This window comes from Oncorhynchus mykiss, chromosome 21 (genome assembly GCF_057628025.1).
Source record: "Oncorhynchus mykiss isolate SJ-2025 chromosome 21, ASM5762802v1, whole genome shotgun sequence".
Classification (NCBI taxonomy): Eukaryota; Metazoa; Chordata; class Actinopteri; order Salmoniformes; family Salmonidae; genus Oncorhynchus; species Oncorhynchus mykiss.
The window spans coordinates 2,862,554-2,887,203 of record NC_143042.1 but is presented as its reverse complement, the minus strand read 5'-3'; the positions used below and the strand labels follow the sequence as shown (position 1 = coordinate 2,887,203).

General features: G+C 45.7%; 1 protein-coding gene across 1 annotated transcript in view; it reads right to left on the bottom strand.

Annotated features, from left to right (window-relative positions):
* Window positions 1-259: 259 nt before the first annotated feature.
* The window catches only part of LOC110515322 (PDZ domain-containing RING finger protein 4-like), an 85,329-nt gene continuing 60,938 nt past the window's right edge, over window positions 260-24,650 (bottom strand). The window contains exons 2-8 of the mRNA XM_090215007.1: window positions 21,962-22,212; window positions 20,561-20,663; window positions 16,220-16,318; window positions 6,271-6,333; window positions 4,035-4,241; window positions 2,673-3,508; window positions 260-2,524 (exon numbers count right to left, since the gene is read on the bottom strand). Of these exons, the coding sequence (XP_090071133.1) occupies window positions 1,681-2,524; window positions 2,673-3,508; window positions 4,035-4,241; window positions 6,271-6,333; window positions 16,220-16,318; window positions 20,561-20,663; window positions 21,962-22,212 (2,403 nt within the window). The 3' untranslated portion in view covers window positions 260-1,680. The remainder of the gene's footprint in view (window positions 2,525-2,672; window positions 3,509-4,034; window positions 4,242-6,270; window positions 6,334-16,219; window positions 16,319-20,560; window positions 20,664-21,961; window positions 22,213-24,650) is intronic.

Genomic DNA, 24,650 nt, shown 5'->3' with positions numbered 1-24,650 from the left:
GTTTTAAACTGAGAAACTGTTGACTAGTGAACCCTTCCTTCAAGACTGTTTAAAACTGAGAAACTGTTGACTAGTGAACCTTCCCTTCAAGACTGTTTTAAACTGAGAAACTGTTGACTAGTGAACCCCTCCTTCAAGACTGTTTTAAATTGAGAAACTGTTGACTAGTGAACCCTTCCTTCAAGACTGTTTTAAACTGAGAAACTGTTGACTAGTGCAACTTCCCTTCAAGACTGTTTTAAACTGAGAAACTGTTGACTAGTGAACCCTCCTTCAAGACTGTTTTAAACTGAGAAACTGTTGACTAGTGAACCCTTCCTTCAAGACTGTTTTAAACTGAGAAACTGTTGACTAGTGAACCCTTCCTTCAATACTGTTTTAAACTGAGAAACTGTTGACTAGTGAACCCTTCCTTCAAGACTGTTTTAAACTGAGAAACCGTTGACTGGTGAACCCTTCCTTCAAGACTGTTTTAAACTGAGAAACTGTTGACTAGTGAACCCTTCCTTCAAGAAAGACTGTTATAAACTGAGAAACTGTTGACTAGTGAACCCTCCTTCAAGACTGTTTTAAACTGAGAAACTGTTGACTAGTGAACCCCTCCTTCAAGACTGTTTTAAACTGAGAAACTGTTGACTAGTGAACCCTTCCTTCAAGACTGTTTTAAACTGAGAAACTGTTGACTAGTGCAACTTCCCTTCAAGAAAGACTGTTATAAACTGAGAAACTGTTGACTAGTGAACCCTCCTTCAAGACTGTTTTAAACTGAGAAACTGTTGACTAGTGAACCCTCCTTCAAGACTGTTTTAAACTGAGAAACTGTTGACTAGTGAACCCTCCTTCAAGACTGTTTTAAATTGAGAAACTGTTGACTAGTGAACCCTTCCTTCAAGAAAGACTGTTATAAACTGAGAAACTGTTGACTAGTGAACCTTTCCTTCAAGACTGTTTTAAACTGGGAAACTGAAAGCCTCTGAGACACCACTGAATTATTGACATTCTCAGGACTTCAGAATTTTCCAAGAGAACTCTGAGTTGACATTTTCAGAAATGATGAAAGCTCCTTCAGAGATTTAGTGGTGTTTTGACTCGCAAGGCCAGCTTGGCATATTGAATGGGTCTTAGAGGGTTGTGCAGTTATATGGTCGATCCTCAGTAAAAGACAAGGAAGATTCTGCACAAAAGTCCAGTGTCTGTTCTCAGGTGTATGGTGCATTTCTGACCACTACAGTTAATCACTGCCTTGCTGGATAAACAATGCAAACATGATAACGTACCACGATGTCTTTGACTTGATGATGATGATGTGGTTTACAGAGAATTCTGGTTATGATAGAAACATGTTTCATGACATCATAAATGAGCAACTGCAGAAAACATTTCACAGTGCATCGACAACCAGTGTAAAAAAAAACATTTTACAAAATGTTACTGAGTTTACAAAGTGTGAAAAATATAGGATTTTCCCCATTATAAAAAATGCCACATTGAACGAGGCAAGTAAGGTCATACCGCATGGACGCGATGAGAGAGAGAGAGAGAGATGGGGCAAGGTTGTCCCTAGACACTGCTCTGAGGTCAGTTTTTCATTATCGTCCAAATGGTTAATGCCCGACCCGGGTAGTTTTAAATGATCCTAGATCTGTGTGTACAGGGAAACTTCTACCCGGAGCTGTGGTCCTATACTGTAGTAACAGACAGGAAGGCATTGTGTACTTGTTTAGTCCCCTGGTCCTCAGGTGCTCTGGCCCCGTGACTCATTAGTTCCTGGATGGTCATCCAGTTATCCAGGATCTTCTTGTTGCGTTTCTTCATCATCTTCTTGTGGCTGAGTTCCAGGATGTTGACCTCTTTACGGCCCTCGGCCCCGCTCCCAGGGCCCTCTCTGAGACACTCCAGCCGGCTCCTCTGCATGTACTCCCTCCTCCTCCTCTGCTCCCTGGCTCTGGCCAGCTGCTGCTTTCTCTCCTCTTTACTCCAGTACCGCCCCATCTTCATCTCGGACATAGTGTCGTCGTCCGTGGTCATCCCTCCACTACGCTCCTCCCTGATCCTCAGCGCCCGTTCTCGTAGAATCCGGTCCCTCGCCGGTCGCCGGGCTACATACTTCGTCCCGTCGGCTCGAACTTTGACCTTCCATTCGAGGCGTGGTTCCCCCGGGCGGGTGGAGCGGTCCCGGCAGACGCTGAGGAGGCTGAGCTGGGACTGGGAGTAGGTCTCCAGACTGGAGGTCTGCTGGAGGAGCTGCTGCATGTAGCTCTGAAGGTGTCTGGCGTGGGCTGGAGAGGCGCCCTGCTGGGGGGCTGTGTGGTAAGGGGACGGGTAGGGAGGGACCCTGCGTGGCCCCCGGTGGCTCCTGGTGCGGTCGCAGCGCTCGTCGTCTGCAGGCAGGGCCGGGTCTGACTCGGAAGGGGAAGGGTTGGACTGGTCGGGGCTGCTGGAGATGACCGTGGTTCCAGGGCTGGAGTTGGGATCCTGTCGGGTGTGTGTGGCGGGCCCGGTCGAGATCTCACTCTGGAGCTCTCTGAAAAGAAGATTAGAATAATACATTACTATCCATTTTCTAAAATAGAAACGTCAGACCCAGAATTGGAACCGGCAACCGGGCCACCTTTCTAAACTCAAGGCTAAAAAGGGCTTAATAAAACACATTTGATTGATTGTCTACATACCTGTCTGGGATGGGGATGGAGATGGACTGGCCGGAGGCTGCCATGGTGCTCCGGAGGTTCTTCTGGTTGGTGAGGCTGATGCGTCTCTGTAGAGAGTGGTCCGGGGATCTCTCCATGCCTAGAGGAGTGGACCTGGCACTCTCAGCCGTGTTATAGGCACTGGAGCTGTCCTTGTCCCCCCTTAGCTTGTCGCTGTCCCACTGCCTCTCCCCTGGATGCTCGTTGATATCGGCCAGCTTGGCATGCTGCTCACGCCCATGTTTGGGGCTTCGTCCTGGGGAGCACATAGGGGTGCAGGGGGGATCCCTTTGGTTCTTACGGAGCTGGTGGGCCTGCATGATGCTCTGACACTCCAGCTCGATACTCCTCAGCTCATCGTTCAACATCCTCAGCTCCTGTTCCATCCCTCCACCACCACTGACCCCCACCCCGCTCTGCTCCGTCAGGCTGCACTCGATGGTGCTTCTCCTGCTATAGTACACACCACACTCCCCGCTGTTACGGATCTGGCACTTGAGCTCCAGGAGCTGCTTGAAGCGGCTGTCACACTCCAGTCCTAACCCCACTCCACCCTCACCCTCCTGGGCTTGGATCAGACCCCTGGGTCCCTGGGTGTCCGAGGGTACCACCACCCTCCTGCCCAGCCCCTGGCCATGCTTGGCCCTCCATCGGTCTCTGAGGCCCTGGGCAGGCCTCCGGTGGACACGGGCTAGGAGGACTTCCTGTTCGGAGCTCTCCTCGTTGCGCCCCGTCCCCAAGCCGCTGTCTTTGTCCTGAGTATTGGATGAACACGTGGCCGTGTCTGTCATGACGTCATCCTCCTCCAGCTGCTTGGCCTGGAAAGAGAACAAAGAGTTGTGGTAGAGAAGATGGAAGATATTCTACAACACTAGAGCCTATCAACATGCATCAGCCCACATCATAGTACCAGCTCTTAAGCATTTAGAATAGCAATACCTGGACATGTGTACTGTCTAGAATTGCAATATCTGGACATGTGTATTGTCTAGAATAGCAATATCTGGACATCTGTACTGTTAGAATATCAATATCTGGACATGTGTATTGTCTAGAATAGCAATATCTGGACATCTGTACTGTTAGAATATCAATATCTGGACATCTGTACTGTTAGAATATCAATATCTGGACATGTGTATTGTCTAGAATAGCAATATCTGGACATGTGTATTGTCTAGAATAGCAATATCTGGACATCTATACTCTCAACATTGAAATATGATCTATTTGGGAGGGGTGCAACGCAATATTAGGAAAGTGTTCCTAATGTTTTGAACTCTTAAGTATATAATGGACAAATAATATGTCCATCTCATATTATATTCCCCAGGCTGTTCTCACCTGCTCCTCTCCTCCTCCTGTCTTCTGCACCTCCTCGTTCCTCCTCTCCTCAAGGATCTCCATCTTCAGCTCCTCTAGGAGTTCATTGTGCTCCTCATCCAGCCACGCCTCCTCTGGTCTGGTCACCAGGAGAACGATACTCCTGGACTCCTCATTGGACAGGAGAGTGAAAGCTTCCTGCCTGTCCTGTACGTCACAGCCATTGATCTGGTAACACGCACGTAAAGAGATGAGAAAATATATAGTCCACACATACTGATTAAGAAAGAGATCCTGTTACTGTCTGTTGCACTCACTGACAACTAAACTCCATCACGGAAGAAGAATTAATGAAGAAATTATGTAAAACATACATAAAGAGATTAGAAAGTACTGTATCTAGTACACAAAGATATTAGACATTACTGTATCTAGTACACAAAGAGATTAGAAAGTTCTGTATCTAGTACACAAAGAGATTAGAAAGTACTGTATCCAGTACACACTCACTCACATATTGTACATACAGCGATTAAATGACTCCCTTCCGCCTCTATACAGTGCACATCACAGTCATTCACTTAACTCCTCCATCACAGAAGATGGAGTGTTTGAGGAAACCATCCCCCTTTTAATCTCTCCCTCCACCTCTCCGTCTCTCTGAGAAAAGCACCTCCAGTCAATTATGAATTCACACTTTCACAGGCAGGCAGAGGATGTCTGGTCTGCTCTGTGTCCTGTCTCTTCTCTGCATTGATTAAAGATGGAGGGCAGTGGGGGCCAGCCACGGCCATGGGAGAGAGAGCGAGAGAGAGCGAGAGAGAGAGAGAGAGAGCTGCACGGTGTTCATGAAAGGCTGGTCTCAGCGGAGCACTGCGCCCATCCAGACATACAATTAACTGTACTGTGACAGGTGGCGTTCATCTTTCCCCTGCAGAGTAATGGGCTTGTCACAGAGAGATAATGGGACCCAGAGAACACCAGGGCTCAGCCCTCCAATCAGAATACAACCGGGGCTTAGCCCTCCAATCAGAAGAGACTGTGCAGTGTTTGGGTCCACCAGTCACCTAACATCATTACTGCTACTACTGGGAGAGTGTAGAAATCACTGACTACTACTTCTAATCTCTGTTCACACCTAACACAGCTAACACACATCGCACACACACACACACACACGTTTAATTTACTATCCAAGTGGGTACCAAACAATTGATTCCTATTCAAAATTATATTTTCCCTAAACCCTTTACCTAACCCTAAATGTAACCCTAACACTGACTCAAAGTCTAACCCTAATCTTAATTGTAACCCTAACCCTAAACCTAACCCCTAAAACCTAAAATAGCCGTTTTCCTTGTGGGGATCAACGAAATGTCCCTACTTGTCCACATGTTCCTTGATTTACTATCTTTGTGAGGACTTCTGGTCCCCACAAGGATAGTAAAACTAGAAACACACACACACACACACTCTCACACTCTCACACTCAAACCCACTTCCACACTCCTTTCTCTCCCTCTGATGTGACCCGCCAGGTGGCTCTACAGTTCTCAGAGAGAGAGAGAGACCCGCCAGCTGGCTCTACAGTTCTCAGAGAGAGAGAGAGACCCACCAGGTGGCTCTACAGTTCTAAGGGAGAGAGAGAGAGACCCGCCAGGTGGCTCTACCATTCTCAGAGAGAGAGAGAGACCCGCCAGGTGGCTCTACAGTTCTCAGAGAGAGAGAGAGAGACCCACCAGGTGGCACTACAGTTCTCAGAGAGAGAGTGAGAACTGACAGGTGGCTCTACCGTTCTCAGAGAGAGAGAGAGAGACCCGCCAGGTGGCTCTACAGTTCTCAGAGAGAGAGAGAGAGACCCACCAGGTGTCTCTACAGTTCTCAGAGAGAGAGAGAGAGAGAGACCCGCCAGGTGGCTCTACAGTTCTCAGAGAGAGAGAGACCCGCCAGGTGGCTCTACAGTTCTCAGAGAGAGAGAGACCCGCCAGGGAGGATGTGGTGCTGCTGTGTGAAAACAACACTAAGGACTTTCATTTTCCAGCTTAAGTGTAGCCATTAAATATGCATATGATCTGTAGCCCGAAGACAACAACAGCTCTGCTCCTAGAAGAGAGCTTACAGGGAGGGTGCCTTTGAGTGTGTGTGCTTGCGTGTGTGTATGTGTGTGTGAGTGTGTGTGTGTGAGTGTGTGTGTGCTTGCGTGTGTGTGTGTGTGTGGTTGCGCTCATGTAATTGTTCTTGAGATGAAAATACGTACCTGTAATATTCGATCTCCTTCCCTAATGCGCCCGTCCCTGGCAGCAATGCTGTTGGGTCCAACCTGAACAAATAAAACAACAAATCAATCCAGACGCCATACACACACGTTACTACTGTTACCATGTCACTGTCTGCTAGAACAGGCAGCTGGATGCCCAAACACTACTGTTGCCATGTCACTGTCTGCTAGAACAGGCAGCTGGATACCCAAACACTACTGTTACCATGTCACTGTCTGCTAGAACAGGCAGCTGGATACCCAAGTCACTACTGTTGCCATGTCACTGTCTGCTAGAACAGGCAGCTGGATACCCAAGTCACTACTGTTACCATGTCACTGTCTGCTAGAACAGGCAGCTGGATGCCCAAACACTACTGTTGCCATGTCACTGTCTGCTAGAACAGGCAGCTGGATGCCCAAACACTACTGTTGCCATGTCACTGTCTGCTAGAACAGGCAGCTGGATACCCAAGTCACTACTGTTACCATGTCACTGTCTGCTAGAACAGGCAGCTGGATGCCCAAACACTACTGTTGCCATGTCACTGTCTGCTAGAACAGGCAGCTGGATACCCAAGTCACTACTGTTGCCATGTCACTGTCTGCTAGAACAGGCAGCTGGATACCCAAGTCACTACTGTTACCATGTCACTGTCTGCTAGAACAGGCAGCTGGATACCCAAGTCACTACTGTTGCCATGTCACTGTCTGCTAGAACAGGCAGCTGGATACCCAAACACTACTGTTGCCATGTCACTGTCTGCTAGAACAGGCAGCTGGATACCCAAGTCACTACTGTTGCCATGTCACTGTCTGCTAGAACAGGCAGCTGGATGCCCAAACACTACTGTTGCCATGTCACTGTCTGCTAGAACAGGCAGCTGGATACCCAAGTCACTACTGTTGCCATGTCACTGTCTGGTAGAACAGGCAGCTGGATGCCCAAACACTACTGTTGCCATGTCACTGTCTGCTAGAACAGGCAGCTGGATACCCAAGTCACTACTGTTGCCATGTCACTGTCTGGTAGAACAGGCAGCTGGATGCCCAAACACTACTGTTGCCATGTCACTGTCTGCTAGAACAGGCAGCTGGATACCCAAACACTACTGTTGCCATGTCACTGTCTGCTAGAACAGGCAGCTGGATACCCAAACACTACTGTTACCATGTCACTGTCTGCTAGAACAGGCAGCTGGATGCCCAAACACTACTGTTACCATGTCACTGTCTGCTAGAACAGGCAGCTGGATACCCAAACACTACTGTTGCCATGTCACTGTCTGCTAGAACAGGCAGCTGGATACCCAAACACTACTGTTGCCATGTCACTGTCTGCTAGAACAGGCAGCTGGATACCCAAGTCACTACTGTTGCCATGTCACTGTCTGCTAGAACAGGCAGCTGGATACCCAAACACTACTGTTGCCATGTCACTGTCTGCTAGAACAGGCAGCTGGATACCCAAGTCACTACTGTTGCCATGTCACTGTCTGCTAGAACAGGCAGCTGGATACCCAAGTCACTACTGTTACCATGTCACTGTCTGCTAGAACAGGCAGCTGGATACCCAAGTCACTACTGTTGCCATGTCACTGTCTGCTAGAACAGGCAGCTGGATGCCCAAACACTACTGTTGCCATGTCACTGTCTGCTAGAACAGGCAGCTGGATGCCCAAACACTACTGTTGCCATGTCACTGTCTGCTAGAACAGGCAGCTGGATACCCAAGTCACTACTGTTGCCATGTCACTGTCTGCTAGAACAGGCAGCTGGATACCCAAACACTACTGTTGCCATGTCACTGTCTGCTAGAACAGGCAGCTGGATACCCAAGTCACTACTGTTGCCATGTCACTGTCTGCTAGAACAGGCAGCTGGATACCCAAACACTACTGTTACCATGTCACTGTCTGCTAGAACAGGCAGCTGGATACCCAAGTCACTACTGTTGCCATGTCACTGTCTGCTAGAACAGGCAGCTGGATACCCAAGTCACTACTGTTGCCATGTCACTGTCTGCTAGAACAGGCAGCTGGATGCCCAAGTCACTACTGTTGCCATGTCACTGTCTGCTAGAACAGGCAGCTGGATGCCCAAGTCACTACTGTTGCCATGTCACTGTCTGCTAGAACAGGCAGCTGGATGCCCAAACACTACTGTTGCCATGTCACTGTCTGCTAGAACAGGCAGCTGGATACCCAAACACTACTGTTACCATGTCACTGTCTGCTAGAACAGGCAGCTGGATACCCAAACACTACTGTTGCCATGTCACTGTCTGCTAGAACAGGCAGCTGGATACCCAAGTCACTACTGTTGCCATGTCACTGTCTGCTAGAACAGGCAGCTGGATACCCAAGTCACTACTGTTACCATGTCACTGTCTGCTAGAACAGGCAGCTGGATACCCAAGTCACTACTGTTACCATGTCACTGTCTGCTAGAACAGGCAGCTGGATACCCAAACACTACTGTTGCCATGTCACTGTCTGCTAGAACAGGCAGCTGGATACCCAAGTCACTACTGTTACCATGTCACTGTCTGCTAGAACAGGCAGCTGGATACCCAAACACTACTGTTGCCATGTCACTGTCTGCTAGAACAGGCAGCTGGATACCCAAACACTACTGTTGCCATGTCACTGTCTGCTAGAACAGGCAGCTGGATACCCAAGTCACTACTGTTGCCATGTCACTGTCTGCTAGAACAGGCAGCTGGATGCCCAAACACTACTGTTGCCATGTCACTGTCTGCTAGAACAGGCAGCTGGATACCCAAGTCACTACTGTTGCCATGTCACTGTCTGCTAGAACAGGCAGCTGGACACCCAAGTCACTACTGTTGCCATGTCACTGTCTGCTAGAACAGGCAGCTGGATGCCCAAACACTACTGTTGCCATGTCACTGTCTGCTAGAACAGGCAGCTGGATGCCCAAACACTACTGTTGCCATGTCACTGTCTGCTAGAACAGGCAGCTGGATACCCAAACACTACTGTTGCCATGTCACTGTCTGCTAGAACAGGCAGCTGGATGCCCAAACACTACTGTTGCCATGTCACTGTCTGCTAGAACAGGCAGCTGGATACCCAAACACTACTGTTACCATGTCACTGTCTGCTAGAACAGGCAGCTGGATACCCAAACACTACTGTTGCCATGTCACTGTCTGCTAGAACAGGCAGCTGGATACCCAAGTCACTACTGTTGCCATGTCACTGTCTGCTAGAACAGGCAGCTGGATACCCAAGTCACTACTGTTACCATGTCACTGTCTGCTAGAACAGGCAGCTGGATACCCAAGTCACTACTGTTACCATGTCACTGTCTGCTAGAACAGGCAGCTGGATACCCAAACACTACTGTTGCCATGTCACTGTCTGCTAGAACAGGCAGCTGGATACCCAAGTCACTACTGTTACCATGTCACTGTCTGCTAGAACAGGCAGCTGGATACCCAAACACTACTGTTGCCATGTCACTGTCTGCTAGAACAGGCAGCTGGATACCCAAACACTACTGTTGCCATGTCACTGTCTGCTAGAACAGGCAGCTGGATACCCAAGTCACTACTGTTGCCATGTCACTGTCTGCTAGAACAGGCAGCTGGATGCCCAAACACTACTGTTGCCATGTCACTGTCTGCTAGAACAGGCAGCTGGATACCCAAGTCACTACTGTTGCCATGTCACTGTCTGCTAGAACAGGCAGCTGGACACCCAAGTCACTACTGTTGCCATGTCACTGTCTGCTAGAACAGGCAGCTGGATGCCCAAACACTACTGTTGCCATGTCACTGTCTGCTAGAACAGGCAGCTGGATGCCCAAACACTACTGTTGCCATGTCACTGTCTGCTAGAACAGGCAGCTGGATACCCAAACACTACTGTTGCCATGTCACTGTCTGCTAGAACAGGCAGCTGGATGCCCAAACACTACTGTTGCCATGTCACTGTCTGCTAGAACAGGCAGCTGGATACCCAAGTCACTACTGTTGCCATGTCACTGTCTGCTAGAACAGGCAGCTGGATGCCCAAACACTACTGTTGCCATGTCACTGTCTGCTAGAACAGGCAGCTGGATACCCAAGTCACTACTGTTGCCATGTCACTGTCTGCTAGAACAGGCAGCTGGATGCCCAAACACTACTGTTGCCATGTCACTGTCTGCTAGAACAGGCAGCTGGATGCCCAAACACTACTGTTGCCATGTCACTGTCTGCTAGAACAGGCAGCTGGATGCCCAAACACTACTGTTGCCATGTCACTGTCTGCTAGAACAGGCAGCTGGATGCCCAAGTCACTACTGTTGCCATGTCACTGTCTGCTAGAACAGGCAGCTGGATACCCAAACACTACTGTTGCCATGTCACTGTCTGCTAGAACAGGCAGCTGGATGCCCAAACACTACTGTTGCCATGTCACTGTCTGCTAGAACAGGCAGCTGGATACCCAAGTCACTACTGTTACCATGTCACTGTCTGCTAGAACAGGCAGCTGGATGCCCAAACACTACTGTTGCCATGTCACTGTCTGCTAGAACAGGCAGCTGGATACCCAAGTCACTACTGTTACCATGTCACTGTCTGCTAGAACAGGCAGCTGGATACCCAAGTCACTACTGTTGCCATGTCACTGTCTGCTAGAACAGGCAGCTGGATGCCCAAACACTACTGTTGCCATGTCACTGTCTGCTAGAACAGGCAGCTGGATGCCCAAACACTACTGTTGCCATGTCACTGTCTGCTAGAACAGGCAGCTGGATACCCAAACACTACTGTTACCATGTCACTGTCTGCTAGAACAGGCAGCTGGATACCCAAGTCACTACTGTTGCCATTGCCACTGTCTGGTGGATCATTATCAAACACCTTCATTGCTTTCTCTTCTTGTGAAGATCCCCATCTGAATATATTAGTTCAACAATACAACGCCGAGCATCCAACCATTCCTCAAAACTTCCATTGAGCTCATCATCACATGGTAATAGGATGTGTGTCCCCAATGGCACCCTATTCCCTAAATAGTGCACTACTTTTGAGCATGGTCCATAGGGCTCTAGTAGTGTACTATATAGAGTATAGGGTGCCATTTGGGTCGCAATATATAGTTTGAAATATGACAGTATGGATTGTAGTTTATTAGTGTGGTAGCTGTCCACCAAGATAACACTGATGTTGGTGTCAACAACCATCTTCCCGCCTGGTTTAAGAAAAGGGAATGAATCTTCATGAGAAAACTCATTTCAACATTTATTGATTTTCTCATTATTTTGTTTTCAGTTTTTGGGGAGTGCTTGTATCAAATCTCAAATCGTTCCCTTGACGATATGTGTTCAGAGTTTTTTCTTCCTACCTTTGAATTTCAGTTACAAAAAACAAGCATTTCTTTCATCAAAGAACTGAACATCAAAATAAGGAGCTCGGCAAGAGAAAATTAACATTGGAAGTGTATTAATAAGTCAGGAATGATTCAGCTGAAAATGTGTAGACATTTCTAATTTCAATAATAACATTTCATATTTTTCACAGGCAATCCCTGTGGATACGTTTTTGAGGGAATCTAATCTACTTGGTATGATTTCAATACCGCTTCCATTTCTCTGCAATTACTTCAAACGCTTTGTAGTTCTCAGAGTCAAGATCAAGAGCTATACGTAGGTGTTCAAAACCAACCAGGAAAACAGACCTGTGCTTCCACAAGGAAAGTGACACCAACATTATACACAGAAATACATTTGATTGAGGCTCATTAGCATGTACTGGAATCAAAAAGATATACAGATATACTGTTTAGGTTTATAACATGATGTTAGAGGGGTATGAGGCAACTGCAGGTGCTGTTCCTACTTTACCTGAGGTAACGCTTCAGCTTATTGAAGAGGAAGCTGGTGTAAGAGTAAGGCAATACCGCACACACACACACACACACATACAAACACCCCCCCCCCCCCCAGTTTCCCCCCCCAGACACCACCAGAATGAGAGCTTTAGCTTTACTTTAGTCTGAGAGACATTATTTCCACTCAGCTGTCTCTCTGCTCTTTGTTTCAGTCTTTGGTATGCAGAGGCGGTGGTGGGAATATGTGTCATTTTACACTCTGCAGGAGGAGGAAGGAAGGGTGTCACTCACTGTGGACTAATTAAAATCCTCAATTAGAATATTGAACAGAACGAGGGGAGTATTTCAAACTTCTCTTGCTTTCCTCTCCTCTCTCTCCATGCATGGTTCATTCTCTTGCTTTCCTCTCCTCTCTCTCCATGCATGGTTCATTCTCTTGCTTTCCTCTCCTCTCTCTCCATGCATGGTTCATTCTCTTGCTTTCCTCTCCTCTCTCTCCATGCATGGTTCATTCTCTTGCTTTCCTCTCCTCTCTCTCCATGCATGGTTCATTCTCTTGCTTTCCTCTCCTCTCTCTCCATGCATGGTTCATTCTCTTGCTTTCCTCTCCTCTCTCCATGCATGGTTCATTCTCTTGCTTTCCTCTCCTCTCTCTCCATGCATGGTTCATTCTCTTGCTTTCCTCTCCTCTCTCTCCATGCATGGTTCATTCTCTTGCTTTCCTCTCCTCTCTCTCCATGCATGGTTCATTCTCTTGCTTTCCTCTCCTCTCTCTCCATGCATGGTTCATTTGGAGCGAAAGAGATATTATTGGCAAACATTCAAACACCTCCTCATTCCTTAACACCTTCTAATTCAGTTGAAGTCAGTCAATATTCCACAACATTATACGATATCAAATGGGAATTCACAGTTATCTTTTAATTGCTTCTGACTGTAAAAGGTAATTGATTATGTGGTGGGATTCCTTCTTTGATTTATTCTAACACACCGTGTCTCTTCCCTTCCTGTTAACCAAGCCCTTCCTGTTAACCAAGCCCTTCCTGTTAACCAAGCTCTTCCTGTTAACCAAGCTCTTCCTGTTAACCAAGCCCTTCCTGTTAACCAAGCTCTTCCTGTTAACCAAGCCCTTCCTGTTAACCAAGCCCTTCCTGTTAACCAAGCTCTTCCTGTTAACCAAGCCCTTCCTGTTAACCAAGCTCTTCCTGTTAACCAAGCCCTTCCTTGGGAGTGCAGTTTGTCATATGACCGTGTACCAGAGAACCAGACTCAGGAGGGGGGCATGGATAGATCTGTGTCCCACCAAACAGGACACTTCTCTGGGGAAGATCGAGTCTCCTAACGGGGAATTCCGACCAGAGTTAAGCGTGCATTCATGGAACATAATTCCCTTTTTTATGCACTTTTCTCTCCATGCGTATTCTGACCTTGAATTTAAGCATGAGGATAGCACGCTACTCATTCGCTATTTGTTCGTGTGTAAGATGAAAGAAATGAAGGTGTAGCGGAGGTGTGTCTACAGATACACCGTATTCTGACCTTGACATAATTCCCTCACAATTCCACCACCCTTATGCACCACGAAATGAATGAATGTGGTCGAGCAACTTGTCAGTTCCAAGTGTAAAAACATCTACTTTCTTTGTTCAGATAGAAATAACACCATTCCCCACGTACTGTCATGTACGAATTGATAAGACCTTTTGATAACACTTATTGAAAAGACCTATTGATAAGACCTATTGATAATATCTATTGATAAGACCTATTGATAAGACCTATTGATAATATCTATTGATAAGACCTATTGATAATATCTATTGATAAGACCTATTGATAAGACCTATTGATAATATCTATTGATAAGACCTATTGATAAGACCTATTGATAACACTTATTGAAAAGACCTATTGATAATATCTATTGATAATATCTATTGATAAGACCTATTGATAAGACCTATTGATAATATCTATTGATAAGACCTATTGATAATATCTATTGATAAGACCTATTGATAAGACCAATTGATAATATCTATTGATAAGACCTATTGATAAGACCAATTGATAAGACCTATTGATAAGACCAATTGATAAGACCTATTGATAATATCTATTGATGAGACCTATTGATAAGACCTATTGATAAGACCTATTGATACGACCTATTGCCGTTTGATGTTTCAGGCTGGGTTTCTGTGTAGCACTTTGTGACATCGGCTGATGTAAAAAGGGCTTCATAAATACATTTGATTGACGGGAATTTGATTGATATTTTAAAAAGTTAATTTATTTTATTTAACCTTTATTTAACCAGGTAGGCCAGTTGAGAACAAGTTCTCATTTACAGCTGTGACCTGGCCAAGGTAAAGCAAAGCACTGCGACAAAAACAACAACACAGAGTCACACATAAACAAACGTACAATCAATAACACAAAATAAAATAAAAATAGAAAAATCTATGTACAGTGTGTGGAAGTGTAGAAGAGTAGGGAGGTAGGCAATAAACAGGCCCTAGGGGAGAAAATAATTACAATTTAGCATTAATACTGGAGTGAAAGATGTGCAGATGATGATGTGCAAGTAGAGATACTGGGGTGCAAAGAGCAAGAGGGTAAGTAATAATATGGGGATGAGGTAGTTGGGTGGGCTATTTACAGATTGGCTGTGAACAGGTACAGTGATCGGTAAGCTGCTCTGACAGCTGATGCTTAAAGTTAGAGAGGGAGATATAAGACTCCAGCTTCAGAGATTTTTGCAATTCGTTCCAGTCATTGGCAGCAGAGACCTGGAAGAAAAGGTGGCCAAAGGAGGTGTTGGCTTTGGTGTATATAGTGAAATATATCTGCTGGAGCGCGTGCTACGGGTGGGTGTTGCTATGGTGACCAGTGAGCTGAGATAAGGTGGGGCTTTACCTAGCAAAGACTTATAGATGACCTGGAGCCAGTGGGTTTGGCGATGGATATGCAGTGAATGAATAAGCCATTTCAAATATAACATTGTTTTAGTTCCATTTCACCTTATGATCACTGGAGACAAATGTGAAACCAGTCATATGGCAGCAAACTGAAACATAGCTACCGAGTTGATTTAGGATTCCTAGAATGTTTTAATTATATGCCTGGACTGTTCACTGTGTTTTTTACAACTTATATCATGTTAAATATTAATAACTATCGGTAAACACCTTCAGGTAAACTCACATTCATTTATAACTGTCCCTTTAGTGTTTGTTTCCTTACATTTTGCATCATTCCACTACGTCGTTAGTTAAACCTTCCTCTGTCACGTTCGTGTGTTTGTTCCTGAGGATTGCTAGCAATAGTAGAGCATATTAGGCTAACGTATTACAAGCTGTGCAGTAATTTAGGACGTAGCCTATTTGAATCAATTCTGGAACTCAGAGCACACGTAGCGGGTTAAACCTGGACCCTGGTGCACGGTTCACCACGACTGGACCGCTGTCATCACGGTTCTATGATCAGTGAGGATTATTACAGTAGATTTATAGGACTACTGTTCCACCCCTGTTGTACACTTTTCTCACCTTTCAATATGTCATGAATTGAACAAGTGAATATGGAAACTTTAAGAATGAATCAAAGGCTCGCCAAACTTTTATGAAATTATTCATAAATACTTTCCTAACCCTAAATAATATACAAGATCAGAGTATTTTCAAATCAACCAATTGGTGGTGAACAGGACACGAATATGCATGTATTTACAATATATGGTTTTCTTTCATTGATTCCTAATATTCTGAACCGTTCTCTCCATCTATTCTAGTGAGCCTGTCGAGAAAATTATAATATAAGGTACACCAACTTTAAAGGAATGGTTGGTTATACATAAATGTACTGAAACCCCTATTAAACGAAAACTCCACAGGAAAATCTGATGGCCAGCAAGTGGGAGTTTTTTTCAGCAGTTGAATTAAATGTATTCAGCTAGGAAGCCACGCCTGCAAAGCCCGTTAACACACCTGCATGAAGTCTGATTATCAGCTACTGAGAAGTGCGTAGGAAAGCCGTACATTTCCTAAGTCTGAATTGGGCCCATGGCTCCTAAGGATGCTGATGGTGGTGGTGGTTCTTACGTGGCTGACGTAGATAGCTGTATCCTCTTCATCATCAGTCCGATAGCACAGCGTCAGACCCAACTTCTCCTGACTGTTGAGCCGACAGAGCTCTACCTGCTGTAGAGACAGAACAGAGACAGAATTCACAATGGAGAGGAGAGGAGGAGAGCAGAGAAGGAGGAGAGCAGAGAAGGAGGAGAGCAGAGAAGGAGGAGAGGAGAGAAGGATGAGAGGAGAAGGAGGAGAGGAGAGGGAGGAGAGGAGGAGGAGAGGAGGAGGAGAGTCCAACAGAGATGTGTTACCGGCACAGACTTCATAATGACCTTGTTCTTTTCAAGTTCAAGAGCTGATTCCAAAAACGTCTCAGCGTAGGAGTGCTGATCTAGGATCAGTTTAGGCTTTCAGTTTATAATGAATGGGCAGGGGGGATCTGATCCTAGATCAGCCCTCTCTGAAATGCTTTATGAATACTCTGAGCTTACTCTCTGAGAATTGTCACTGAGCTTGTTGCCATTCATCGTATAGGAAGTAGGTTAGTGACACAGAAGGGTGAATTATCCTTTTCAAAAGTGAGATAAGTATGAGATAATTATACAGAAGCACTGAAAATCGGACGCTTTCAACATTAAGGCCCTCTGGTCATTTTTACTGAGGATATTCAACTTGGAGCCAGTGTAGATCCCCGTTGCTGAGTAGGCTGTGTTTACCACAGTGATGAAATATTCACCATTCACTCTAGTGGGGTTCAGACTCCAGTCCCTTCAAGCCTTGTTCCAGTTGTTCATGAAAGGGGAATGTCACCCTGGACTTGCCATGGCATATAGCCATGACTATATTAACAACATGATGTTTTCATCATAAACATCACAATTATCCAAACCACAAGCTAGAACTCGGGCATTTTCATTTCACTGTTAATATCGGGAAGTTTTGACTTAATGTGTATTGTCTGCTCATAGCGAACTACAAAGTCCAGCATTCATAGCGAATGCTGATACCGCCTGCTAGGTAGAGGGGGCGTGCCCACAAACTTAAATAATGCCATTGTTTACCTCGAATGACCAACACAGAGTAATCTCAGAAGATTACTTTGTAAACTTTTGTTTTTCACTATTGTTTGTCATCATGCCCATGTGGCGTTCTGTGCCTGGCTGTGCTCATTACAACAAACGCAAAAATGTGTTACCTTCACTGTTCTACCTACCAGATATTCACCCTGATTCTCCTAGTGGCTTGCGGCTATCAAGAATGATGCGGTGACCAAAGATTACCAGAGGGATTATCAGACTGGACTGTTAGGAAATCCATTTTGACGCCAGCTGAGACGTGATGAGATACCATTGATTTTTTCCCTTCACAGCAAAACGGATTATTCTCAATTAGAAGTAAAAATAGAATTGTTGATATAGTATCTTTAAAAAAAAAACTTATTGGAGGAGGAACAGGAGCCAGACCACGAAGCACCACCCAACACAAGTTGTAGTCTTTACGAGACTGGAAACAATGCTTGTATATTTAGCAATGAATCGGACGATAGGAACATCGCTGAAAGATGTCCACTGGCCCTGTCCAACAAGGACAACCACATCTACATCCACAAAAACATACAGTGTGATCAGTTTAACATAGAGCCTTATAGTGTGATCAGTTTAACATAGAGCCTTATAGTGTGATCAGTTTAACATAAAGCCTTATAGTGTGATCAGTTTAACATAGAGCCTTATAGTGTGATCAGTTTAACATAGAGCCTTCATGAAACACCACAAAGTAGGATTACATTCATTTTCAGATTCAGATGTGTGTGTGTGTGTGTGTGTGTGTGTGTGTGTGTGTGTGTGTGTGTGTGTGTGTGTGTGTGTGTGTGTTTGTGTGTGTGTGTGTGTGCGCGTGTGTGTGTGTGTGTGTGTGTGTGTGTGTGTGTTTAAATGTAAACCAACTGTATCACTCAAACAAATTCAACAAGTAACCCAATATCACCATGACATGCTGTGACATTGGTACTAAAGCTGCACCATTCCACACCAGTTAAGACTGCAATTGATGTTGAATTATTGTCTGATAAATGACATTCCACCTCCTGTGGTCTTTGCTTATTCTTGTTGTGTGGTTCCTAATCTCCCCTCACCATGGTAACACATGTCCACTGCCCAGAGGGTGGTCTGTACATCAATAGCACTAAAACCTCATATCAAATAAAACACAGATGGGTGTCCCACTGGGGATGTCTTTGATGGTGGCACTGATGGCATTTACTACACAGCGTGTTCCCTTAATGTTGCAGGTGTATTAACCCCTGTCTGTTTGGTCACTGCTGTGTTGGGAAGAAACAGAAAGATATCATTTTACAGTTTGACATTTTGCTCTGCCAAAGTTATTTTACGTGTGGAGTTACAGTTGGATGGCAGGGGGTCAAAAGAAGGGACTACATCAGGGATACCCTAATTAAAGGGATAACCTCATTAAAGGGATAGCCTAATTAAAGGGATACCCTCATTAAAAAGAGAGGCTAATTAAAGGGATAGCCTAATTAAAGGGATAGGCTAATTAAAAGGATCGCCTAATTAAAGGGACAGCCTAATTAAAGGGATAGCCTAATTAAAGGGATAGGCTAATTAAAGGGATATCCTAATTAAAGGGATAGGCTAATTAAAGGGATAGGCTAATTAAAGGGATAGCCTAATTAAAGGGACAGCCTAATTAAAGGGATATCCTAATTAAAGGGATAGGCTAATTAAAGGGATAGGCTAATTAAAGGGATAGCCTAATTAAAGGGACAGCCTAATTAAAGGGATAGCCTAATTAAAGGGATAGCCTAATTAAAGGGACAGCCTAATTAAAGGGATAGCCTAATTAAAGGGATAGGCTAATTAAAGGGATAGCCTAATTAAAGGGATGGCCTAATTTCCAAAGGATTCTGGCTGGCAGTTGGGAAAGATTTTAAAACAAATATTAATTTATTTGACATCTAGCTACAACAAACAGAGGACAAACAGAGGAGGGAGGGCACTTTTGACTAGGACTCAGCTGTTATTGGCGAGTAGACTCCACACTTCCACACAGTTTAGAACAGGGTCAGAACGGTCGAGAAAAGTGGTTGACACGAACGCACCATCACTGTTGATTAACTACCATGTACTGAGAGATCAGAGAACACTAGCTCACTACTGCCAGAGGGCATTACTAGAGAGAACAATCCCACTGAGTAGTACAGGACACAACCTTGTAATCTGTAGACGTTTGAGCTTAGATTAGAGACTCCCTCCTAGAGTGACAAATCACAGTGTGTCGTGCAGACAGTACATTAACTCTTATAGGGCTACAGGACACAACCTTATACTCGTCAGCACGGGACCTAGTAATAATCTGTGGATGTACTGAGGTTAGAGAGACCACGCTAGTCTTGATTAGAAGATCATCTGTATCTGTGTGTTGTTTTTATAGCGAGCCACTGGGAAGAAAAACCTCCCACAGCTGCCCTGTAGCTGTCCTTAAGTTACACGGCAGTAGTGTGAAGTGTTAAACACATCCTAACATCCACAGGCTAAACACATCCTTCACAGCTAATGTTCCTGAGCTGCCGGGGCTACTGAGGAGCAAGGGCATTCAGGGTACAGTTAGATACACTTGACTGAACAAAGAGTAACTGAGGGCCAGCTGTGTGAGGGGAAGGAGTAGCCATAACAACAGTAATCAGGTCACGACCTGACACTGACCCTGCCTCAGTTGGGCTGGCCAGACTGTGTGTGTGTGTGTGTGTGTGCGTGTGTGTCCACCTGCCTGCGAGTGTGTGTGACTGTGTGTGCACTTGTGTGTGTGTGTCTGTGAGTGTGTGCTCGAACTTCACGCTGTCTCTCATCCCTCTCTCACACAGAGAGACATCCATCCATTTAGTCAGAAGTGGCCGTTAAACCACAGCTGACAGCAGAGGAACACTAATGACCAAGAATCCTGTGCAGCGAACCACGGGCACCCATTATACGAGCAGCACCACTGCACAAACACACACACTACCACGTCACCCATCACCTCACGTCTCCCACGGTCACTGCCTCTCTGACACAAATTAGAATCTCCACCCAGCCTCCCAGACAGGCTATTTTTCAACACTCCAACTGTATCTGAAAAGTGTCATTGTTTATAGGGAAAACATACCAACTTGAGGTAATAAGATTCATGCCGGTATTTTAATCTTTATCATTCCGATGACATAATGAGCTACGGGGGAGACGTGTTTGTAATTATCTTTGCAGTGAATAAGTAGGGAACACTGTATTTGACCAAGAGACAGATGACTTGTCAATATAACCGCTGTGGGAGAATTGTCATCGCAGGAACTTGTGTGGCTCCATATTGATTTACCTCATACTCAAACTCCTCTGGTCTGTCCACTTCAGCTGGGGTGTTGGAGAGGTACTCTGGACACTCGTAGAATTCATGCTCCATGGTGTGGATGGAGTGACAGCTGAGGAGAGACAGAATGAGAGGAAGAGAGAGGGGGAAGAGGAGATGTGTGAGTTGCAAGCTGGTTTCAACACCTTTCTCCCGGTGTTGTGCATATTGGTCGCTAACATAAAATCCATTTTACAACCTCCAGGAAAGCAACTAATGACAGGGATCTATACACACATCGTTTCATTTTAAACATGGACACATTTTAACAAGACAAAAAACCCATGTAAGTGACAGAAGCTGTGAAAAGACAGCTTTGTCTCCTCTGTAATTGATTGATTAACAGATGGTTACCTGGCACCTATACAGAGACATGTCAGCCCTGGTATAACCAGCCCACAGTAACATCTCTGTTGTTTAGAATCACAACAGCATCCATTCTGCCTCCCCCTTATCAGCCGTATCACAGACCAGGGAACGGATGATTTTTAGTTTATAGGACATAATGTATTTCATTTCTGGCCCAGTAAAGACCTATAAATAGACTGAGAATGAAAGGAGGTCTGTATAACAGTCACTCTGTTTGTTTTTAATCACCTTGTAAACTCTTAAAGGGAATGGATGCAGCAGTCTGGCTGCACTGCAGACGCAATGATTACATGCCAGTTGGAGAGCATCCTAATGACGTTAAAGGGATGTGATCAGCTGTACTGGGGAGGGGGCTGTAATGCTGCTGTCCTCCATGATACAGTAGAGGCTCTGATCAACCATATCAGGTTGATGTAACCCATAATAAAGCATCTCCATCTTGAGGAGAACTATCCAAGGGGACACTCATACAAATGTAGACATTCACCACAGTAAGTCACTTTGGATAAAAGTGTCTACTAATGGCACATATTATTACATTATCCACATGTTATTCATTCATATTCAAGGGGTAACCCACGTTCTCTCTGAATAAAGGGGTTATCTATTAGAAAGTTCCGGCAGAAAATTCAGGCCAAACCCATGAGTCACATACAGGACATGTATTACTCAGACAGAGTTCTACAACAATGGTTCTCAAATCCTGGCTCCCTGTATATTAACCACTAGTGAGGTTATCTCTATGGCAACATGACCGACAGCAGGAAGGGGCAGATAACAGGTTAGGGTTAGAGTTGAGGGTTAGGGTTGAGGCTAGGGTTACGGTACATTTTATGGTTAGGGTTAGGGTAAGGGATAAGGTTCATGTTAAGGTTAGGGTAAGTTTTAAGGCTAGGGTAAGGGATAAGGTTAATGTTAAGGTTAGGGTAAGTTTTAAGGCTAGGGTCAGGGTAAGGGATAAGGTTAATGTTAAGGTTAGGGTTAGGATTAGACGCCCCTCACCTGTCTGACAGCAGAAAGGGGCAGATGTCGGGTACAGGTGGAGTAGCAGGCCTCAGCTTAGCCAGGGCCATGATGTGTTCAAAAGTGATGTCCGTCTGCGTGCACACGTCCACCACGTGAACTTCCTGTAATGTCTGATGTGAGTGTGCGGGGTTGCCATGGCGACGGACGACCTGCACCACAATGGGGTCTCTTCTGATGACCTCCACCATCTCGTCATGGCTGGCCTTGGAGTAGTCCCTGCCATTCACCTGAACAGGGAAGAGATAGAAGAGTCTTAAACCTATGTACACAGTACAGGAATAACTAGGTGTCTATGGGGTGGGAGACAGAAGAGTCTTAAACCTATGTATACTGTACAGGAATAACTAGGTGTCTATGGGGTGGGAGACAGAAGAGTCTTAAACCTATGTATACTGTACAGTAATAACTAGGTGTCTATGGGGTGGGAGACAGAAGAGTCTTAAACCTATGCATACTGTACAGGAATAACTAGGTGTCTATGGGGTGGGAGACAGAAGAGTCTTAAACCTATGTATACTGTACAGTAATAACTAGGTGTCTATGGGGTGGGAGACAGAAGAGTCTTAAACCTATGCATACTGTACAGGAATAACTAGGTGTCTATGTGGTGAGTCAGTATCACAAAAGCTAGACTCTTCCCACAGCCAAGTCCCTACCATTCCCAAGTCCCTACCATTCCCAAGTCCCCACCATTCCCAAATTCCTACCATTCCCAAGTCCCCACCATTCTGAAGTTCCTACCATTCCTAAGTCCCTACCTTTCCGAAGTTCCTACCATTCCCAAGTCCCTACCATTCCCAAGCCCCTACCATTCCCAAGTCCCTACCATTCCCAAGCCCCTACCATTCCCAAGTCCCTACCTTTCAGAAGTCACTACCATTCCCAAGTCCCCACCATTCTCAAGTCCCTACCTTTCAGAAGTCCCTACCATTCCCAAGCCCCTACCATTCCCAAGTCCTTACCTTTCAGAAGTCACTACCATTCCCAAGTCCCTACCTTTCCGAAGTTCCTACCATTCCCAAGTCCCTACCATTCCCAAGCTCCTACCATTCCCAAGTCCCTACCTTTCAGAAGTTCCTACCATTCCCAAGTCCCTACCATTCCCAAGTCCCTACCTTTCAGAAGTCACTACCATTCCCAAGTCCCTACCTTTCCGAATTTCCTACCATTCCCAAGTTCCTACCATTCCCAAGTCCCTACCATTCCTAAGTCGCTACCATTCCCAAGTCCCTCCCATTCCCAAGTCCCTACCTTTCCGAAGTTCGTACCATTCCAAAGTCCCTCCCATTCCCAAGTCCCTACCATTCCGAAGTTTCTACCATTCCCAAGTCCCTACCATTCCTAAGTCCCTACCATTCCCAAGTCCCTCCCATTCCCAAGCCCCTACCTTTCCGAAGTTTCTACCATTCCCAAGTCCCTAGCATTCCCAAGTCCCTTGCATTCCCAAGTCCCTAGCATTTCCAAGTCCCTAGCATTCCCAAGTCCCTAGCATTCCCAAGTCCCTAGCATTCCCAAGTCCCTAGCATTCCCAAGTCCCACCAGATAGAGATGGAGGTGTTCTGTTAGTCGTATGTCGGGAGCACACAGAGAAGCAGCATATGTGATACTGTAGAGTGCACCTAGTGATCCAATTACAGCCTGCTGAGTACCAGTCTGTTTCTGCATCAGCCAACACCTTTGTCATTGTCTTGCCAAGGCAACAACATAAGCCATTTGAAAACCCTATTATATACTTGTATTTCAGAGAAGCATTACAATGCTACGATTTCACACACTGATCCTCCTTTCTTCTCCATTCTTATTCATATCCAGTACTGAACTGACTTACTGAGCCCTCCTACCCACCACCGAACAGAACAGTGGACCCCTGGGACTAACAGTTCAGTAATGATCCCTGAGAGCCTGGGTGAGACTGGAGAAGAAAAGCCTGTCAGTTTTAAAGGGCACCTGCTGTCTCTCCAGGGGAGGGGGAGGTGGAGAAGGCCAGGGTGGAGGCCTCTTCCCCTGGGTTGGACTGGTCTGAGCTCTGGGTCTCTGTCTCTGGGTCTGATCATCACAGCACTGTGGGGTTCAAACTAGATGTCTGGGTTTCAGTGGGAGGTACACTCATCATACCATACCATGCCAAGTAACACCTGAGCTGAGGCTAGGGTTAGGGTTGAGGCTAGGGTTGGGGTTGAGGCTAGGGTTAGGGTTAGGGTTGAGGCTTGTGTTAGAGTTGAGGTAAGGGTTGAGGGTTAGGGTTAGGGTTAGAGTTGAGGGTTAGGGTTAGAGTTGAGGGTTAGGGTTGAGAGGATTTCTGTTGGTGTCAAACCTTGGGTTGCACGGGCCTATTGCAACTTCCTTCTCTGTCTGTATATTGCAAGTCAGTCTGGTCTGAAGAGGGTAGAACATTGGGCCGGTTTCATTGGGAGGGATCGACGAAGGCAGAGAGCTGAGGCTAGGGTTAGGGTTGAGGTAAGGGTTGGATGTCCCTCATCTGTCTAATGGTCTGCAGTCATCTGTGACCTCAGATACACGGTTTATCCAATTACAGAGCCTCATTACAGTACAGATGTCAAATTCATGTTCAATCAATCACATCCTCAGATTTATTTTCAACACGGATTGTTGAAATGTGTCAGGATGCCAAACTGGGGCGCGCACACACACACACACACACACA